Source organism: Fusarium venenatum, assembly GCF_020744135.1.
Source record: "Fusarium venenatum strain MPI-CAGE-CH-0201 chromosome Unknown EDB82scaffold_2, whole genome shotgun sequence".
Lineage (NCBI taxonomy): Eukaryota > Fungi > Ascomycota > Sordariomycetes > Hypocreales > Nectriaceae > Fusarium > Fusarium venenatum.
Window position 1 is genome coordinate 5,647,776 of NW_027072130.1, and position 19,191 is coordinate 5,666,966.

Sequence of the window (19,191 nt, forward strand, 5' to 3'; positions counted from 1 at the left end):
TCTCAAGTGCAGTTAGCTGTTTAGTTAGTATCAACACCAGACACCAGTGCGACGCCATGTGACACAATCACCGCCAAATTGTGCTTCACCGTCTCATATGGGAACCATTCCCCAGTATCCTCTGACAATAGCGAAACCTCTCACCAGCCACATGGGAAAAATACATCCTTCCTTTTCATCAAGCCTGGTCGCTGGGAGCCAGTAGTTGAGAATATCCAAACGCTAATCGTTCGATAGACTGCAGGAATATCGCATCACACAAATATGCGGTATCAACAAACAACAAGGCCGTCAGTGCATTTGACTCATTGGACGACCCATATGCCTACCTTTTGCTGATAGTCGTCTTGTGCTCAAATGAATCAAGAGTTGTGATTGGAGTGACAATGAACTTTGAATGGGTATCTATTGTAGTAGGTATCATGATTCTAAACAGACATGACTCTTCGCATCATTCTTCTTCCAAACCAGATCACGGTTAATAGAAAGCTGGAGAGGCACGACGCTATGCCAAGTATCCACGCACCTTCTATTGTATAGTCAGAATGCCAGCGTTTTGTGGCGGCGCTGACTATATCATCGGCATTTAGCAAGTCAACGCCTTCGTGCGCAAGTGTCCTCCAGAAATAATTCCTCTGTGACGTTGGCCATCCTGGCAACTCCCAGTACCTTGACTTCAGATTGAGATCTTTCGCAAGTTTAATCTGATTTTTGAGTATACCTCTTTGCGCCTGGCTGACGTATGGGATGACAATCCCAAGAGCTCTCCAGATAGACACTGAAGCCGTGTAAAACTCGTTTTCTTGCAGCTCGCATTGGCTGTCAATTCTCTGACAAAAACCAGGATTGGAAAGCAGGTCCAGGGATGCATCAAGAAATACATCATGGTATTTCTGATATTTACCCAAGTCTGCACCGATGTTTACGTCTCGCCGCTTGACAATATTTCCCGTACCCACAACAGTCAGTGGTCCGGAATGAAATGATTGGTTTGTTGATGTTGAAGAGAGCTTTTGGTGATATGACAGATAGCCTCTTTCTCGTAGAGGCTCCAGATGCTTCAACAATATTGGCCATGTCTTTGCAGCGTCGTCTTTGACATCAATGAACAAGATCAGCGTCTTTTTTGGTTCTGTTACAAAGACACCAGCGGTACTATCTGTTTCCGTATGGTTGTCGGCATGATGTGGCGAGTTGAGTGCATCCAGGATCTGTAGTAGAGGAGTAATATATAGTGATTGGAGTGTTTTCTCTGGTCTAAGATTCCACCAGTGATGGCCGACCAGTAGATCTCTGCCGTTGCTGCTCAGCCAGATGTCTGCCTCTACGCTAGCACAGCCAACAGACAAAGCTGAGAACAGAGGCCTCGGTCTCAAGTAGTCGTTGTGAGAATGTACCATAACAGGCGTGACCCGAGGTGATAGATCCTCGACCCATCGCTTGGCACTTTCTGATGCGTCGCCGTGATGCTCAGCGGGATCTGCCAAGGCAAAGCCCGAAGCCTCGAAGTTGTATATGGCGTATCGCTCGACAACGAATGTGAATAGGAAGAAAGAGGTTCTGTGACAGGGTCAGCCTTTCCCTTGATAGCCTGACGGCTTGACTACTGACAAGATCAGAAGCGCTGCGATACCAGCCGCAACCCATGGTTTGGCCCATCTCGTACAGAGTCTCCAGGCCCGGGATTTACTGCTACTGATGACGCAAACAGCGTGTGATGGTGCGTCATTTTCGTCTGAAGAGCCTCTTGGTCGAAGTGGTCGATATTCAACATCCTTGTGTGTTGGGCTACACAAGTAGTCGGCGATGTGCATTGTTTATTATATGCAAGTGAAGAAGGAATACGGACCACAAGGACGTAACAAACCAAGGCACATTCCCGGGTATAAAAGGTACGAAAGAAATGCGAAAATTATTGTCAAGTGCCGGTTTGATCATGCGGAGAGAGTTCTAGCCTGGGCCTCAACAAACGTTAGTTCCTTGTCGGCCGTATTACAGCGATTCTAAAACGCACGTGGCTCCACCTTGAGGCTATTCATTAACCAATCCAAACGACAAGATGAACCACGAACTTTAAGTACGAATACTAAATGTGACAATCTTTATGAAGTGTTGGTGATAGGCGGTAGTCTAATATAGATTGATCCGAGAGCCAAAATCGACGAGCTCAGTACACGTGTGTCAATCAACAGACACGATGCATCGCAGACGAGTCAGGTTTGTGTGACAGACTAACAGTTGGCGAAAGCAGACTACCACTCTATATAGGGCATTGCACGAAAAATGGCACCAATGACTCGACTTCAAAGGAGTGTATTAACGTTTTTCGCTATTCTTCGCATCCTGAGGACCCAACCTGAAAGGTTGAAGATCAAGCCCCGCCGCCTGTTATCATCTATAGAGAAGACTAGTCGCTTGTTGTAACGGATAGCAGAGAAGCCATTATATATCAATCAGAAGGCTCATCCAAGCACATACGACCATACCTACCAGAAAATACGGGATCCCGTCCGCTCTCCCATAGTCAAGCTGGTAAGGGGCGGATTAGTAGTTGGGTCGGTGACGACCAGCGAATCCCCGCTGTTGTATGTTTTGCCAAACCCTTTTTTTTTTGCTCCACTGACCTTACACGTAAAGTGGCCAACTATTTTGTGTTCTCTTTTTGAGTTTGATGTCTTCTTTCTCTTACCATCTTTTTATTCCTGGCTTGTACTGTTTGCAGCCCGATATCAAAACGTCTCAGGTGAAGTGGGCCGCTTCTTTGAGAATAAAGTGTTCCCGTTGATTAACTGTGGTAGAACCAGACACATACTATTTATTTATATATTTTCTTCTTTATAGTCCTTGCTTCTCGTTTTAGAACTTAAGAATTTGGAGTACAAGTTAGGATCATGTGACGCCAGGCAGCAACTGCGCGGAGTTACATATAATGATGTCAGTTTTGTCGTTCAGTAATGCTGAGTTTCAAACAAACAAAAACACACAAATACATATATACTGCATGTCAAATCAGAATGCCATCATATAGCAGTAACGAATTCGACGCAGATTGGCGCTATGATATAACACAAGACTTTGTCACCTCCACTAATCAGCCTTACCCATACGCTGATAATGGCCACTTGCAGTGGGGAAAGGAAGTTCAAAAGATTACCTTTGATGGGACAGCGCATCTTGGCTATATCAGCAATGATGGTAAGAGACTAGCTCTGGGGATCAAGCACAACATTCACGTCCTCAACACTGGAACTTGGGAGACTGTTGTCGTCCTCAAAGGACATACCTCGCAGGTCAATGCTGTCGCTTTCAGACCGGACGATTCCAACGTACTGGTATCGGGTGAAACAGAGGAAAGACACGACAAAGAGCTTCTATCTCCACCCATGATCATCTTTTGGAACATAGAGGAAGAATGCACAAAACGCCCCCATGCAGATGATTCGTATGGGGATGCTGTTCACGCTGCAGCAGCAGCCGCGGCTGAAGGTCTGGCCAAGATCGGAATAGACCTGGACCAAGACAAAATCCAGGAACTAAAGACTGGCTTCCAACCCGTTGTCGATCGTGTCACTGCCAGGAGCACGGCAGTACGTCATGCCACGATCGGTGGCCGACTACAAGAGCACTTTCAGTCTAGAATTTTCAGCCCATCCGGCAAATGGATGGTTTACCTGCCTGGAAAGTCACCTCGAGCAAACTCAAATGTTCCTTGGCATATCCATATTGTGTCCACCGACACTCTCAAGAAGGAATTCACTCTTCAAGGTCACACCGACGCAATCATGTGGATGGGGTGGAGCTCTGATGAAACACTCTTCGCTTCTATCTCGTGGGACTGCTCTATTCGTATCTGGGATGCTTTCACAGGCGACCAGAAGCACTGTTTCATGACTGAAACCCAGAACTGGACGGGCGGATTTTCTCCGAATATGAACTATTTCATGGCAACGGACGGAAAAGGCAACGTGAGAGTCTTCTCCCTGCCCTCGGGTGAGCTTCACTGGATGTACGAGGGACAACATGGTGGCGGCTGGAGACGAACTATCAGTTGGCATCCAAACAGCCAGTGGCTTGCCGTTGGAGGGGAGAGATTGGGCGAGTTACTTTTACTCGATGTGAGGGAGAAGAAGCTGCTACAGAAAAGAGTCCTGTCAGCAGATTCCTGTACAAGGGAAGAAGAGTATCGCAAAATGATGACGCGCTTTCTGGGAGTGGGGGAAGTGCAGTTCGTTGACAATGGAAACAAACTTGCAGTCTGGACCTATGGTGATGGAAGTATTGAGCTTTATGATATCCAACAGGAGGTCAAGTGGAGGTTTCCTAGGGGTGGTACAGATGACGGACCAGAAACGCATGAATGGAGAGATGACAAAGGCAAGGTTACAAGTAAAAGGGGATACGGCATGGTGGTATGGGGGGGTCGTTCAAAGGGCGTACTGCGATTGGCCAGTCTTGACTTTGATGGTGTTCGCGTCTGGGACGTGCCACTGACTCTTTAGGACACTGCTTCTCAAAGACTGATGTGAGTTTCATTTTGGATTGTTGCGAGTTGTCCTTATCTCTCTCGACACTTTCTACGCCGCGAATGTTTTTTTATAGCTTTTCCGACTATAAAATCTGTCTCTGCTCTCTTTATGGCCCTTCAAAGTTCAACTTACTATCTAAAGATTTTTGAACTGTGCTGGCTACTTGACAGCTCTTTCTTTGACGGTTATCTTTGATGTGATTCAAGTCAGAGTTGGTATATGGGAATATTCTCACTGTCCTCGAATTGGAAATTCCATTCTTTGAAGCTCGACGAGATGAACAAGTTGGAGTTTATGAGTTAGAGAGTCAAGCAGAGATAGCTAACCCGAGTCAGGGTTCTCCATTGGCAAGATTTACGTACAGTAAGCAAATATGGGTGTAGGCCACTCGTTTTACGCGCATTTATGGGGCAGGTTGCAGTCTTCTTCGCGCGACGGGGAGCGAAGGGCGAGACAGTGGAGCGTACCACTGGCATGGTGATTGGCTTAGCTGAGGACGAGAAAAGAGCGAGCATTCGAGTTGACGATGAGGATGAGAAAGATGAGAGGCAAAGGCATCATTCAGCTGAAAACACATTTGATATAAATAAATGAGATGTATGTCTCTCTGGAATAAGAATCATTATTGCAATAACAGCTCATAAATACATCCATTCAACCATACTCAAACACGCATTCACCCAAGCAGTCAACAAGATGACCACTCATACCATTCGCAAAGTCGTCTACTCTGCCTTTGGCGGCCCTTCCAACGTAAGCGTCGTCACAGCTCAAATATCTCCTCCTGCCAAGCACGAAGTCCAATGCGATGTCATTTACTCTGGCTTTTCCGGCGCCGACATCCAGATGCGGATTGGCACATATCCCATGCAAAGAGACGCACCATTAACACCTGGCTACTGCTTTGTTGGTCGTGTCAGCGCCAATGGCCCCAAATCGTCCAAATTCTACCCCGGCCAACTCGTCGGGGCTCTCACCATGTACGATGCCGAAGCTCAAAAGATCAACATCGCTGAAAAGTACTTGATCTCCATTCCTGAACATGTCGATATGCGTCAAGCCCTCGGTATCATTCTCGACTGGAACACTGCTTATGGTCTGGTTCATCGCGCCACTGATCTGGTCAGGAAGGGTCAGCGCGTCTTCATCCACTCCATCAGCGGGGCTGTTGGTTATGCCACCATGACCATGTGCTTACTTGAGGGCGCTGAAGTTTATGGCACAGCGTCAGAGCGCAACCACGCGTCGCTACGAGAGCTTGGAGTGACACCATTTACCTACGCGGATAAGAATTGGAAGGCTGAAATGAAGCAGCGTGGTGGTGCACACGTCGTCTACGACCCAATAGGCTTTGAGAACTACAATGACTCTTGGGACATTCTCATTAGAAATGAGCCCAGCCGACTCGTCGGGTTTGGCGGAAACATGAACATTATCCAGGGCGACGACGCCAAACCACGGTCGCAGTTCTCATCGCAGGTTAAGCTATTGGCCAAAAATGGGTGTCTCGTTACCAGAAGGAGCACTTCATTCTACTATATCGACCGCGACCGTTCAACATACATGGAGGATTTGCATTCAGTCATGTCTATGCTGGTTGATGGCAAATTCCAGGTGCCAATTAAGAAGACTTGGGACTTGGAGAACATTAGGGAACCTCATGAGACTTGGGGTAAAATTCCTGGAGTTGGCTCCTGTTTTGTTCGTGTGGACCCTAATGCTGCTCTTTGAGAAGGTGATGACGATTGATTGGACATATTTTTAGCCTGTTATTAGATTACTTTGTTCCAGAACGTGTTGCTTTTCCTACCCTACATTGGCCTCATGTGAAATATGATTATAAGTTTGAGCAAGAGACATTGTATGTACAATAAAGATTTTTTATATATAAAGGGTATATAAAAGAATATTTTTACCAGATGTGGTGTTTTATTGGCTTTCAAGCTATCCGACGTTGTTTAATAGAACATTGCTCTCTTCTTAAAATCTCAACAGTCTATCACACAAAACAGTGCAGAAATTCACGTATTTCTCCATGAGCCTAAACTCGGGGCAATATTGGTCCGACTCAAAATGACGAATTAGGCTTAGCCCTTCCGTCGCGTAAACGATTAACGCGACGCGACTTTCAGGCCACTCTTGTCTCATAACTAACAATAGCGTCATATCAAATGGCTGGGTGTCTCGTGTGTTTAGATGACGACCAAACAAAATGGCCAAGGCTGGCATGAGTAAGGAATATCCTGTTGCCACCTGAAGTGTCATTTGTTCAGCGCCGTCAAACCAGTCAACATGTCATTTCCAATGAACTTACACATTATTTTTCAAACTGGAAGGATGCTACTAGGCAGTGAATGTGATAAAAATATACAGATCAGAAAAAGAACCAAGGCTGAACTGTTGCCGGGATGTTAGTAGCAGCAAAATGCGACAATGGACAGCTAGTAGCAGCAAGCGGTCGGATAACGACACAAGCTCTGAATAACACCACTGATGTCGCGATGGAAGTACACTTTACAACCTCAAAGTACGAACACATTGTTAGAAAGGCATTTCTATGTGAACACTGGATAACCACGAGAGCGTAGACACCTCACAGCTGAAGGAGGACAGAAAGTCAGAGCATCAGAATGGATAGAGATTCACAATCAAAAGGATGGCTTCCTATAAATTATCCCAACGCACCCCCGAATCCCAATCTTCTTTTCTTTAACAACCCTAGCACTCAACTGCTATATGCAATCAACGTAAACGACACTCTTCGTCTACTATAAAGAAACTGCCCCTTGAAGGACTGGAAACCCTGACGATTTAGACACAATGTGTCAAATGCTTGTTTCTGTTTTCAACTGTGTTGATTGCGGTAAAACTACTGGAGCTGAAAGTCTGCATCATCCTATGTGGCAGGACTACTGCTCAAGACTGATGTTTTACTTCCAATATTACTATGGAAGCTGCCTTTTTTGCTCGTGGCACCGCGAAGAAGTCTATCGTTACAGTAGCTGTTATTGTCGATAAGCAACTATAGCCAAGTCTTCAAGACTTAAAGGGGGCAGAGCTAGCTGATAATGAAAACAATTAAAAATAATAATAATAATAATAATAATAATAATAATAATAATAATAATAATAATAATAATAATAATAATAATAATAATAATAATAATAATAATAATAATAATAATAATAATAATAATAATAATAAGTAGGACTAACCAGTTCCAGGGCATGCTATGATTATGAGCGACTGGACCCATGGACTGTAAAAAGAAAAAAGCACAAGTTGTTATTCCTAGATATCTTGCCTCGACACGGGATCGAACCGTGGACCTTGTCATTACTAGTGACACGCTCTACCACTGAGCCATCGAGGCGAATTCTTATTGGTTGAGAGCACAAAACACTATTGCGCTACTCCCAGTCTTCGTCGTGTTTCGGAGCATGCGAATTGTCCTTACGAGAGGATCAACTTGGTTGGTATGGGGGGATAGGTTGGAAGTGGAAGCCTGGTCTGTGGCGCGGCACTCAACAATGTATAAATGCTTGAATGCGAATGAAATATAATTGTATCGGCTTCTACAGAGTCTGCTTAAATCCAATTTTTTTAATAAACAAGAAACAAAAAATTAAACTGGTATATTCTTTGTATCTTAAGTAGGTGAAATGCAACATTAACCCTCCCTCTCGTTTGTAGCCTGGTAGTCAGGAGGTTGATTGTGCCACCGCAAAGGGGCCCCGAGAGCTGTACGATATGTTGGTAATCTACTTAGCTCTGGGAACTCGTCTGAATCGGTGGCAGAAACATCGGATGAACTTCGTGATGATGAGTTTGTTTGGCTGTGCTCCTCATTCCTAGCACTATTTGAAGAGAGTCTGGCCGTGGTTTGAGCGACACCCGCTTCTGGGGACGCTGGTTGGAGACCGCGTCCAGGCGTCTGCCAATCTTGAAGTGTACCACAAAGCTGATCAAGAACATGCTCTCCATACAAAGGGGGACCAACCGTTGAGTCTGTTTGGACCAGTATGCCAGTGGAACGATATTCCACATTGCCCTGCTCGTCGAGAGAAACGAATGGTGACATGTATATGCTTATAGGGATTCCCATGTCAAGCTTAAGAGTCAACGTTTTTGCCAAGTTTCGTTTGTAACAAAGAGACTTACGTGCGAAACATGCCCATCCTGATTACGAATGGGAATGTGAATCTTGAGTTTGTGCCAAATCTTGATTCCTTGCGCATCTATATCCTGGGAACATTCGGCAATAGCTTTAGGTAAATTTAATGTTTGTTTGATGACCCAACCTTCTTGGTTCGTTTCTTCGATGATGTCTTGCCAGTGATGTTCTCTGGAAACTTCAAAATCCCAGTGAGAAACCTCGCGCTGGCTCTTGTGTTCTCGCGTATAGATGTAGTGCCTGCTGTGCATGCTGAATTCGTGAAACTCCACCAACTTGACCCCGATTCGCCCCAGTTCGATGCCTTTGACCAGAGGAGTAATCCGTATTTCTAAAACCACAGAGCTACCGAATGCGACAGCTTTACTTGGTAAAGATACCGAATAGTCTATCTTGTTGATCCAAGTCTGCTCAACACTCGCATTGTGCATAAACTCGAGAGCAGTCGGGGCCAATGTACGAATAATCCTAAGCTTCTTGCAACAGGACGTGTGTCGGACGAGCTTTCCCCTGTTGATAGTGGCTCTGAGGGCATAAGTGATAGACGCATCTGGGAGGCCATCAAGGCTCTCTGAGGTGTCGCCTGGCATCAAAAATTCAAAAGGCCATTCGTAATTACCAGCAGGTAAGGTAAGACTTTTACCACTGACTCCTACCAGTGGGGGCCATTTGTGCTTGAAGATATTGGTATTATGAGCCACGCCAGGATCTGCTAACCACCTTGTCGCCCCATCAGCACAGAAACACGTTGACGCCTAGGAATATATGGCTTTCACATCTTTGCGAACTTACCCGTGACGGACGTTTCCATCTAGACGTACTCTGATCTCTTCAATCTTGAGAGGAGACCGCAGGCAAAGAACTACAACCCCTCGTAGAATTTGATCGGAAGATTCGTATTGATTTCCGCAGAAAACAAGCACGTCTTGTTCCAGTCTATCGAGTACGTCAGTAACTCAAGTCCAATGCGAAACGTAGGTTACGAAACGGAACCTTATATCGAACAGAGCAAATGATGTTGACATCGCGCTATTGAAAGAATGAGTGCAGTGTCGGGTATGGGGACTTTAATTACTGAAAACATGATTCCACGAATGTCGGTGTTATGGACAAGATTGAACAGGGACTGTCTACGGTTAAAGAATTCACAAGAAGCCATGATACGACATAACTATCTATGATAAGGACATGTGGCTCATTAATGCAGATTTTGCTGGCAAGGTCTGGAAGGAGTACAGCTCAGGACCTCGGCTCATGCATGGGTCGGAAGATTTACCGGCCCTAGTGATGATCTGATGTCAAGATAGTACACCATGGTTGGAGTTTCGGTATGGACGGCATTCGGCATGGCACATGAATCGGGAATGGTCTCGTGAATAAACATGACATGGTTGTGCCAGCCTCATCACCGATCACATTTGCATGTGATTAACCGACATGTAATTTTGCTCATGTCAGCACAACAATATTTAACTACAAGAACAATCTTTTGTGAACTTGAAAGTAATATTGGATCTCCTTCAGTATGCTATGTCCTCATGAAGTAGCCGCAAAAACTGCTGATTACTGTAGAACCAGTCACCGACATTAAACGTTGCATCTTGTCCACTGGGGAGCATCATATCATCAACGATCGTATCGTTCAGGGTATCTGCGACACCAGGCTCGGACATCGCAGAGTCACTCGAAGTTGGTAACATCGAGTCATCGTGTCGTGGTGTTGAACGCAACTGAACAGAGAGACGAGCAGCCTGACTAAGGAGCTCGTATAGACGATGTGGGTGGGTCGTTGCCTCACCGCTGATATTGTCAGACTTGAATGACGCAGCGAATCGATCAAGACGGTCAAGATCATGTGTAATCGAGTGACGTACAGCATGCTCAAAAACAATGCTGAAAGGAAAAAAAGGTGTATGAAGAACGGCCCTTTAGAAGACGGTTAGTTTAGATAAGTTTACGATACCCTCCACCTTGACTGACCAGCTGATATATCTCTTCATCAACAGAGGATCCCTGCATCCATCAACAAGCTTCATGCATTGCCCGTGTAAGTCCAAGGTATTACGCGCCACAGTGACACAGCTGTCAATAGGATCTGTATTTCCTGAAGAAGGTATCGCTCTGAGAACCATGGACATCATAGAGGACTGGCAGACTAGGTCACAATGTAAGTAAATGACCCTTGCAGGATCATCCCCAACCATTGAATTTCGACACAACGCTGCCTAGAAGATGTCCATTAGATAGTTTTAATTGCGACCAGAGTTATTCTTACCGAAATATCCGCCTGAGTCTCGTCTATAATCGACTGGATTTCTTGCGCGAGGATACCGGCAGCCTCTCCACGTACATCATCCGTGGAAGCAAGGCCTTCTGGGCTATACAAATGACTGTAAATCCTGCCCTGTATCCGTCCAAATCGTATAGCTCTGTGATGGCTCGACTCAATGATTAGGGTAATGTCGGAATCTCTGATGCCAGAGTAACGACCCAACCGTAAAGATAGGCCGTTTTCGTAGCTATATACAGCCCAGAACAACTGCGTCTGCATCTCTTTATCACCAACTGAGTATCCATCAAGTCGATGGTAACCCAATGTCTGACACAGCGTCATCGCGTTTGAGATTAAAGTCCAGGCATGTGACACTCTACCCTCTTCAACCATGTGTAACGACTTTTATGTATCAGCTTCACTCTGCAATAATGTATGATAACGGCTTACCCCGAGTGTCATCGCAGCGACAAGTTCCATGGAGGCTGGTAACAGTAGTGGGAGCCTTAGAAGAGCACTGCCAAGACTCGATCGGTAAAATTGGCAGTATTCTCTATGCTTTGAGTCTCCGTAAATGACGGCATACTCAGCAAAGACATATGCAAGAAAGCTATTGGCAATAATCACTTCCGCACATGTGGGTTCGCCAACGCCAAAATACACTTTGGTACAGATTTCCTGATAGGTGATCAAGGGGAGAAACCTACAGATCCAAGAGATTCGAAAGTCTGTGGCATGAGCTGTGAGATGGTTAGTATATAGCTAGCAAAGACCATCGGCTACGTACCCTTCGCCCAGCGTAGAATCTCCAGAATAGCTTCCAAGGGAGGTGCTGGGACGGTTTCTGTCCGATTGCTACTTATATGCTCTGGGGAAGGAAGACTCCGTGCTGGATGAGGATTGTCCAAGACATTGACGAGACCCTCAAGTGAAGAGACGGTATCTCTCCACTCTGGACTTGTATAACCCGAGGTGCCTCGCTGAACGATGGATTTAATAAAATTGATGACATGTGACGAATGGTCCCATTGAGGATGTGGAGAACTCTGAGATACGTCTCGATTCTTCAAAGGCTCTCCCACTGCTCCCCAATTCTTTGGCCTCGGTGTGTTTTGATGCTGTGTCTGTGTTGATGAACGTGGTGATGTGGTCTTGCCAAAATCAAGGCTTGCCAACAGCGACTTGATGTCATTGACGTCACGAGAAATATCATCGATCTTTTGTTCGCTATGTCATAAGTATTAATAGGGAATACCACAGGAAGATATGAAGATAATCACTATTGTTCTGAAACCGAAACTCTTTGACGAGCGGTCGATGTTCTGGTCGCGATCTTGCTGTGAGTGCAGTCGATACGAGCAGTGGAGCAATTGGAACACGGAGTTCCCCTATCGCAACCGATCTAATGGGAAGAGGAAATGTCAATATGAGTAATGAATATTTTGGTCGTTACGAGGTGATCATTTACTTTTCTTGCTCGGCATTGATCGCACTGATAAGCGGATCAGTTAACACTCCATGACTATCGACACTCTGGATTCACTGTACGTACCGAGCGACGACTTATTGATGGTCGAATGGGCTCGTTATTCGGAGATGCGCGGATTTCCATATTGGATGCCATGGTGTTGATGGGCCGAAGTTTGTCATCAAACAGTCAATCAATTGTGCTGAGAGAAGAGCAAGGAGATGACAAACCCTCCGGAGAAGCGCGGAACCCCGCGTGTTTGCGCCGATGATGGCAACCGAGCCAATCAGATAGCTGCTTACTAGTTGTCAATTACAAGAACATTCATTCTCCAGGCGATGAATTCAAAGATCTGGAATCATTATAAGTAGCGAGTCTTGTCGTTTGAAGGACAGATAATCATTAAAACAGACATCACAATTACCAACAAGTTCAACTTTCATCCTTTTTGCTCCCAAAACCATGTCTCAGAACATTCTCATCACCGGTGCTGCTGGCTACATGTACGTGAGCTAAAGAGAATATTACGTCTAAAAACTGACATTTATGCAGAGGCGGCTCCATTATAGCAGACATCCTGTCACGAAATGACGAGACTCTGATGAGTGTAGCCTTGTTCGCGGCTGTGCGAAGCCAAGAACAGGTCGACCAGATCTCCAAGATCGGAGTGAAGGCTATTTTGGTTGACCTCAACGATAAATCGGCCATTGAAGATGTCATCGCTCAAAACAAGAGTAAGTCGCTAGATCATGTGTTTTCTTCGGAAACTAAACAGATGCAGTCGATATCGTTGTGCACACTGCCAGTGCTATGAACCCAGCTATAACATCCAACCTAATCAGTGCTCTCGGAAAAAGACGCCAGAACAGCGGATCCAGGACATATCTGATTCATGTAAGTTGGATTGATCCATCAAATGAACCTAAATAACACCGAGAAAGTCATCCGTTGCCACCATGTTCACCGAGGAAGGCGGGTGGCCTTACGGCGAAGTCAAAGACAGCGATTCTATCTTGGATAAGGAAAGGGAAATCGGATCTGACAACCCTGTGCGAGCGGTTAGTCTTCAAATCATACCTATACTGGAAGAACTCAAACAATTGTTGACAAGAGAATAGGTCAACAGTCTCCTCGCCGAAGAGGGTAAGAAACAAGGCGTCGAGACTTTCAATGTCGCCGTTCCTATGACATGTGAGTATCTGTCTGCCATAGGTTTTGTCAAAGGCCAATAAGCTGATTTGGCACCAGATGGGCGCGGGACTGGAGTGTGCAGAAAGCTCTCAGTGAACAACCCAGCCATGATCCGAACAAGCATCAAGCTCAAGGCTGTTCACAAATTTGACAAAGATGGAGTGAGAAACCTTCAAGTACACTGACATTATCGAATGGAATCTAACTCTTATTTAGCACTTTGGAACTGTACATATCACTGATCTTACCGACATCTACGTGCGACTCGTCAGCAAGATCGTGAAGCAAGAGCCCATCCAAGTCGGTCACGATTGCTACTTTTTTGCCATTGCCCACAAAGCACATTGGTGGAATATGATGGATAAGGTTGCTGAAGGACTTCATTCTCGTGGTCTTGTGACGGAACCAAAGGCCAAGATTTGGTCTGACTACCAAACGGCCGCTGATAGTCTTGGGTTTCCAAGAGCTTACATTAGAGCTATGGCCACACATAGGTTAGTGACATCCGGAGCCTTGTTGGCTTTTCACTGACGATACTCAGCGGTCAGCTTGTCCCATCAAATGTGTATGAGTTGGGATGGAAGCCTAAGTGGGATTCAGAGGAAAAGTTTTTGAGTCAGATTGATGACGAGATCAAGGATGTTCAGGAGCTGGACACGGTCAAAATGTCTCTTTTCGACAGTCTTGTTGCGGATCAATCTAAGTAGCGCGATCATCAGGTGCTAGAGATAACATCACATGTGTCTGCTGAATAGACTTGAATACACCATTTGCTAGTTAAAACTTCTTCTAGAAAGAACAGGGCTAGAGAAACCGCGTTTCAATCTGCTTTCGTACCCTTGAGTGAACGATGCCATTACGATCACCGGTCAATAACGTCTTCTGGAGCCGCCACTTACATTGCTATGGGGAGTAAATTGACGTAGAAATAACCTCCCCTGACGTCCCCCCGCTTTACAGATGGCTAGCATTAGGAAAAGATCACCCGCAGATCACAATTAATGTGGTATGTAGAAGGATACGTCACCACAGCCTGTCAATCGGCAATCAGCGGGTATCAAGTAGCTTATTGCCTTAGCCGGATGTAAGTGGGACGACCCGACTAACATTGGATATGGCGGCGCCTTGGAAGCCCTAGTACTAATCGAGCAGGGTTTCCTAATGGTTGCTCAGGCTTCAACACGGCAGATACCTCTTCAGTCATGGGGGACTGAATAGGCCTATCAAATTATTATGGCTGTTGGACAAATACGTGCATAATCACTTGGTCCGTGTTCTGGGCCTTGGATCGGGTTCCTGCATCATGCAGGTGGAACGACTAGATCGCCACGGACTTATCAGGTGACGACAATAAGGAAAGATTCAGGTCCAGGCGAGGTACCAGGCCAGGGACGATCTCAGACACTCTATTGTCAAACTTTATCTCTCCCAAAGCGGTAGAATGGTGACAACCACTTACAGAACTCTCCGCTTAGGAATGCGAATGTCGTCTAGCAAAACCCAAACAAGAAGCCTCGTCCTGGCTAATAATTTGTAAAAGAGCCAGTTCGATTTGCATTCTGACAGGAACTAACCAAAAGTCATACTAGAGCCAGGGTCGAGCTTCCACAAAGTGGACGCCATGGCATTCCAGTCCCAGGCCAAGGATCCTGGATAGTTGCCGCATCTTACTTAGTGTCGTTGTGGAATGAAGCAATAAGACATGCCCTCGTCCATACTGTCGCTTGCAATCAGATATCTGTCTCACTTTGTCTCTTACTTCTCAGTGGCACTTATCGTACACGCTCATTATTGACCATGACTCTGACAAAAGCCTTTCCACCGCCTCGTGGACAAACTGTGATAGTACGTTCGCAGTCTCCCAATTCGTTCCTATGTTGCGCGATGGCTAACACGTGAAGTAGGGAGTGTCATTCAGTCTCATCGCATTCGCAACCGCCATCATTGGTTTCAGGATTTATCACAGACTGAGGGTTCAGAAAGGAAGGCTTGTTCTCAGCGACTATTTCATGATATTGGCGCTATGCGGAGCCATCACTTGCGCCTCATTCGATGTTGTGTTTTGGCAGCGCGATGTTCTTAGACCAAGAATGAGTGTCGGATTCGAAAACTATAACCCTGGTGAAGAGCTTGTCGAATACATTTACAAGGTGAGACCCTCCAAAACTATCCTGTGTCCACGACGCTGCATGGATTGGTACTGACTCAGAAACCACAGTTGTCTTGGGCTAGCGAGATTCCTTTTTACGCGACCGTTTACCTTTGCAAGGCGATATTGTTAGCATTGTATTTCCAGATCTTCCCTCCGTTTATGGGACGACGTCGTAGAGCACTCTGGGCTACCGTTTATTACTGCATTTTGGCTTATTTCGTGACTTTGTGCATGCAGCTTTTCTCTTGTATGCCACTCGAGCGACACTGGTATGTCCCTCATCATGATGTCTCGCGACATGGAATTCACTTACATTACCCAGGGTTATCAGCCGACCTATCACTGCGTGCGATTGGAGATGGCAGGGAGTCGTCTTCCAAGTCTCTTGGGCATTGGCATTTTTAGGCAGTCTTCTCGGTATGTCCAAGTTATTTATCTTACCAATAGATTGCTAACATTGAATTCCAGTTCTCATTCTTCCGTTCATGGTCGTACACGACCTTGATTTGACAAAGAGGGCAAAAATTGGCCTGTACTTTGTGTCTTTGGTTGGTGTGGTTGACATTGGCCTTTCTCTTATCCGCTTCCTGAATGTTGAGCTTGGCGATGGTACCGAGTTCCGATCGTTCAGCACTATTGGTAAGTACCCTCGTATGAAATGTTTCAACTCTAACTGTTTTGTCTTGAACAGAATTCTGGAGCGCTCTCGACGTCAATATTGGCCTCATCACCGCCTGCCTCCCTGCCCTCAGAATCCTTCTTGGCCGTACCAGAACACCCGATACATACACATTCGAAGAAGCTAAGACCGCTCGCTCTTCTCGTGCTATGGAGCATCGCGAGCTTGAAGAGGTTGAAGGTTCCACATACCTCGGCGTCAACAACAGTGTTGGTCCATCACGCTCGAACAGGGCTTCGATGTACAGCGACAAGGGTCAAATGAGTCCTATCAAGATGCTTGAGCCTAAGCCTGAGCGTAAACCCGAGCGTAAGCCGCCTGGACCTGCGTGGAAGGATTATGAAGGAGAGGACAGTGATCTAGAGTTGGAGAACATCAATGTTGAGGCTCTCAATAGAGACCAGGCGCAATCGTACTGGTCGGTTCCTTAAGCTTTCCTTTTATCATACATATGTACATCACCAATAGCGTCGCGTTTCCCATAGAATAGGATCTCCATCAGATATCAACCAATCCCACATTGGACTCTCATCCTTCGAGGATGGCAAGTCCTCATGCCAAAGTCGCCTCTTGCAAGTCCCTCTTGTTATCATCTTAATAATTGTGCATCTCCACCAACGCGACGTAACTGAGTATCAAGCTCGTGTTTATCATGTATGTGCATATTGCAACATAATTTGCTTGTTCTATGCCCTTGTAAACATTGTGCCGGGGCTATCATTTACAGTACGCCCCGAGGTTCACCAATCTCAGCCTTGCCTGAATGGTAACAATAGTGGCCCAACATTCTGTTTTTGGAACACAGCACAAGCCACCAAATTTGATGTTTCTTCTGGATACTATTCATATGACTAGTCTCATCCTTTGAATCTACTGTAGAATGGCCGCCTCAAATCCGTCACAAGACAAGCTTCTTTTGTAAATCCATTTTTTAATGGTATGCGATAGAGAACATTCTCGTCTCTAACTGCACTGCAACAGATCTAAAAACCCATTACATCCGCTTGATAACTATCTCTTTGACCTTATCCAGATCCAGTGCTTCCACAGTACGTCCCTTATACCCTGTCATGGTCTCTGCCATGCAAAGGACATTGTATATCGCTTCTTCAGTCGCATCAGCCACCGCCTCAAATATACCGTTGATTGACTCATTCTCAACTGTTTCAACACCAACCGAAGACGGCTTGTAAGGATCCAAACCGCCCTCAAACTGCTGCATGGGAATCTTGGCAGCGGTAGAGAAAGCCATAAAAATGTCGCCTGAACCATTACTACCATAGCCACCAACTCGTGAAAGCCCGACAGTCGCACGCTTGGCTAGTCGCTGAAGCTGAACTGGAAGAAGAGGGGCATCTGTTGCGACAATAATGATGATGCTGCCGTCAGCGAGTGGTCCTTGCACTCCGGATGCAGTCGAAGTAGAGGCAAGGCCTTCTGTTGATGACAAGATCCGCCCAACAGGAACACCACCGATACGAAGGTCATCCTTTTGCCCATAGTTCGCCTGAACAAGCACACCAACTGTATAATCCTTATTGTTACCTTCTTGGTCGAGTCCTGGTACGATTCGGCTGCTTGATCCCGTGCCACCCTTGAACCTGTGGCATATCATTCCCGTACCACCACCAGTTGAACCCTCAGGCACAGCATTTGACGACGCGTTGAGAATTCCCTGTACTACATGTTCAGGCGTGACCGCAAAGCGACTTTGCTTGTTCAGGTAGCCGTCATATGTCTCTGTGATGACGGGAAAGGCGAAGAGACTCATATCACCGTCAGGAGTTGCATGGTAACGTAAAACATAATCATATACGCCCCTGAAAGCTTCTCCGATGGATGAGTTTGTCGTCAAGATAATGGGGGAAGTTAAAGTGCCTGTTTCGTCAATCCAGTGAGACCCTGTCATTTCTCCAGCACCGTTGAATTTGAAAATGGCAGCATGACAGGCGTATTTGTGCCAGTCTTTCCTGGGAAGGATTGTGGTAACACCGGTGTTTACGTCCTGATCAGGCTGTATGGATTCGGTGTGTACAAGAACGCCTGGGACGTCTGTGATGGAGTTCAGACGGCCTGGTTGCCATCTGCCTAGGAACAACTCTGGTAGAAGCTCCCGGACACGAAGCCTTTTCTTATGTTCCACATCATGCCCCATTTTTATGGCCGATCTTTTGTGTAAGGCTCAATGATAGACGTATTTCTTGATGTTTTAGAGTAGGTTGAACAAAGTACTTTTGGCTCTGTGCAGAGTCGACGGCCTGAGCAAAGAGTAACTGAAGAGTAATGCTGATGGTGGAAAGTAGTCAGGCCAATAAGACGCTGAATGAAGACGTTTTTATCTTCGGCTTTCGCATTTAATCTCATTAGTTCCCCGCATTTCGGGAAAGCCTTTTCGGGTATGCGTGAGATTCTGTCGTCACTGTTCCTTGTCGGCTTATCTCCCAGGACAAACTACACATCGGAAAGTGATGCTGGGAACAATTTTTCTCGCCTTCCTTTTTGAGTCTCTGGACAAAAAAACAAACATTATCAGGAAACTGTCGGTACACACTGTATAGTAGAGGGGTGGTGAGTGAGGTTATCACACAGCTCAGAAACTCGTCTCCATGAAAAACAGCGCGACTGAGTTTCATCTGCCAATTGAGACCAATAGGATCAAGTACACAATACCTACATACGTAGGTTTCACCCTTACTATCATGCCTTTTATTTAATTTTCTAGTTCTGT

The 19,191-nt window shown here is 45.9% G+C and overlaps 8 protein-coding genes and 1 non-coding gene across 9 annotated transcripts; 4 read left to right on the top strand and 5 right to left on the bottom strand.

The window, feature by feature from the left end:
• Positions 1–411: 411 nt before the first annotated feature.
• EDB82DRAFT_499398 (uncharacterized protein) lies at positions 412–1,849 on the bottom strand. The gene is made up of 2 exons (XM_025735091.2): positions 1,612–1,849; positions 412–1,560 (listed from the first exon to the last, which is right to left on the bottom strand). Exons 1-2 carry the CDS (start codon positions 1,812–1,814, stop codon positions 429–431), a joined length of 1,335 nt encoding a protein of 444 aa, XP_025585832.1. The 5' UTR covers positions 1,815–1,849; the 3' UTR covers positions 412–428.
• A 1,112-nt stretch (positions 1,850–2,961) lies between these two features.
• EDB82DRAFT_173282 (quinon protein alcohol dehydrogenase-like superfamily) lies at positions 2,962–4,662 on the top strand. Its single transcript, XM_025735092.2, has one exon. It carries the CDS (start codon positions 3,015–3,017, stop codon positions 4,497–4,499), a length of 1,485 nt encoding a protein of 494 aa, XP_025585833.1. The 5' UTR covers positions 2,962–3,014; the 3' UTR covers positions 4,500–4,662.
• A 470-nt stretch (positions 4,663–5,132) lies between these two features.
• On the top strand, positions 5,133–6,444 carry EDB82DRAFT_173284 (chaperonin 10-like protein). Its single transcript, XM_025735093.2, has one exon. It carries the CDS (start codon positions 5,223–5,225, stop codon positions 6,255–6,257), a length of 1,035 nt encoding a protein of 344 aa, XP_025585834.1. The 5' UTR covers positions 5,133–5,222; the 3' UTR covers positions 6,258–6,444.
• A 1,384-nt stretch (positions 6,445–7,828) lies between these two features.
• On the bottom strand, positions 7,829–7,900 carry EDB82DRAFT_t144. The gene has a single exon. It is a non-coding gene; the product is annotated as a tRNA-Thr (tRNA).
• Positions 7,901–8,066: 166 nt separating this feature from the next.
• EDB82DRAFT_499405 (uncharacterized protein) lies at positions 8,067–10,128 on the bottom strand. Its single transcript, XM_025735094.2, has 4 exons — positions 9,695–10,128; positions 9,494–9,637; positions 8,689–9,421; positions 8,067–8,638 (listed from the first exon to the last, which is right to left on the bottom strand). The coding sequence occupies exons 1-4, from the start codon at positions 9,724–9,726 to the stop codon at positions 8,198–8,200; spliced, it is 1,350 nt and encodes a 449-aa protein (XP_025585835.1). The 5' UTR covers positions 9,727–10,128; the 3' UTR covers positions 8,067–8,197.
• A 14-nt stretch (positions 10,129–10,142) lies between these two features.
• On the bottom strand, positions 10,143–12,632 carry EDB82DRAFT_499409 (uncharacterized protein). The gene is made up of 8 exons (XM_025735095.2): positions 12,526–12,632; positions 12,442–12,465; positions 12,254–12,375; positions 11,761–12,200; positions 11,424–11,713; positions 10,977–11,375; positions 10,682–10,926; positions 10,143–10,627 (listed from the first exon to the last, which is right to left on the bottom strand). The coding sequence occupies exons 1-8, from the start codon at positions 12,595–12,597 to the stop codon at positions 10,222–10,224; spliced, it is 1,998 nt and encodes a 665-aa protein (XP_025585836.1). The 5' UTR covers positions 12,598–12,632; the 3' UTR covers positions 10,143–10,221.
• A 271-nt stretch (positions 12,633–12,903) lies between these two features.
• EDB82DRAFT_536517 (uncharacterized protein) lies at positions 12,904–14,339 on the top strand (the record flags this gene model as incomplete). Its single annotated transcript, XM_065609284.1, has 8 exons — positions 12,904–12,944; positions 12,994–13,175; positions 13,223–13,335; positions 13,383–13,499; positions 13,560–13,632; positions 13,690–13,793; positions 13,849–14,126; positions 14,174–14,339. The coding sequence occupies 8 exons, from the start codon at positions 12,904–12,906 to the stop codon at positions 14,337–14,339; spliced, it is 1,074 nt and encodes a 357-aa protein (XP_065464853.1).
• A 1,090-nt stretch (positions 14,340–15,429) lies between these two features.
• Positions 15,430–16,894, top strand: EDB82DRAFT_475314 (uncharacterized protein; the record flags this gene model as incomplete). Its single annotated transcript, XM_065608035.1, has 6 exons — positions 15,430–15,477; positions 15,537–15,782; positions 15,929–16,053; positions 16,107–16,201; positions 16,253–16,423; positions 16,476–16,894. The coding sequence occupies 6 exons, from the start codon at positions 15,430–15,432 to the stop codon at positions 16,892–16,894; spliced, it is 1,104 nt and encodes a 367-aa protein (XP_065464854.1).
• A 563-nt stretch (positions 16,895–17,457) lies between these two features.
• Positions 17,458–18,618, bottom strand: EDB82DRAFT_475315 (peptidase family S58-domain-containing protein; the record flags this gene model as incomplete). The annotated part of the gene is made up of 1 exon (XM_025735099.1): positions 17,458–18,618. One exon carries the CDS (start codon positions 18,616–18,618, stop codon positions 17,458–17,460), a length of 1,161 nt encoding a protein of 386 aa, XP_025585839.1.
• Positions 18,619–19,191: the final 573 nt, after the last annotated feature.

What these genes read in the sequence shown, in the direction of transcription:
- EDB82DRAFT_499398 (XM_025735091.2), bottom strand. Translation starts at nt 1,814, where the DNA reads ATGCACATCGCCGACTACTTGTGTAGCCCAACACACAAGGATGTTGAA. An exon ending in ATCGCAGCGCTTCTGATCTT is followed by an intron (nt 1,561 to 1,611) that starts GTCAGTAGTCAA and finishes ACCCTGTCACAG; the next exon opens with AACCTCTTTCTTCCTATTCA.
- EDB82DRAFT_173282 (XM_025735092.2), top strand. Translation starts at nt 3,015, where the DNA reads ATGCCATCATATAGCAGTAACGAATTCGACGCAGATTGGCGCTATGAT.
- EDB82DRAFT_173284 (XM_025735093.2), top strand. Translation starts at nt 5,223, where the DNA reads ATGACCACTCATACCATTCGCAAAGTCGTCTACTCTGCCTTTGGCGGC.
- EDB82DRAFT_499405 (XM_025735094.2), bottom strand. Translation starts at nt 9,726, where the DNA reads ATGTCAACATCATTTGCTCTGTTCGATATAAG. An exon ending in TTTGCTCTGTTCGATATAAG is followed by an intron (nt 9,638 to 9,694) that starts GTTCCGTTTCGT and finishes CGTACTCGATAG; the next exon opens with ACTGGAACAAGACGTGCTTG. An exon ending in GATGGAAACGTCCGTCACGG is followed by an intron (nt 9,422 to 9,493) that starts GTAAGTTCGCAA and finishes TGGGGCGACAAG; the next exon opens with GTGGTTAGCAGATCCTGGCG.
- EDB82DRAFT_499409 (XM_025735095.2), bottom strand. Translation starts at nt 12,597, where the DNA reads ATGGCATCCAATATGGAAATCCGCGCATCTCCGAATAACGAGCCCATT. An exon ending in ATCAATGCCGAGCAAGAAAA is followed by an intron (nt 12,376 to 12,441) that starts GTAAATGATCAC and finishes TCTTCCCATTAG; the next exon opens with ATCGGTTGCGATAGGGGAAC. An exon ending in TCGCTGCGATGACACTCGGG is followed by an intron (nt 11,376 to 11,423) that starts GTAAGCCGTTAT and finishes GATACATAAAAG; the next exon opens with TCGTTACACATGGTTGAAGA.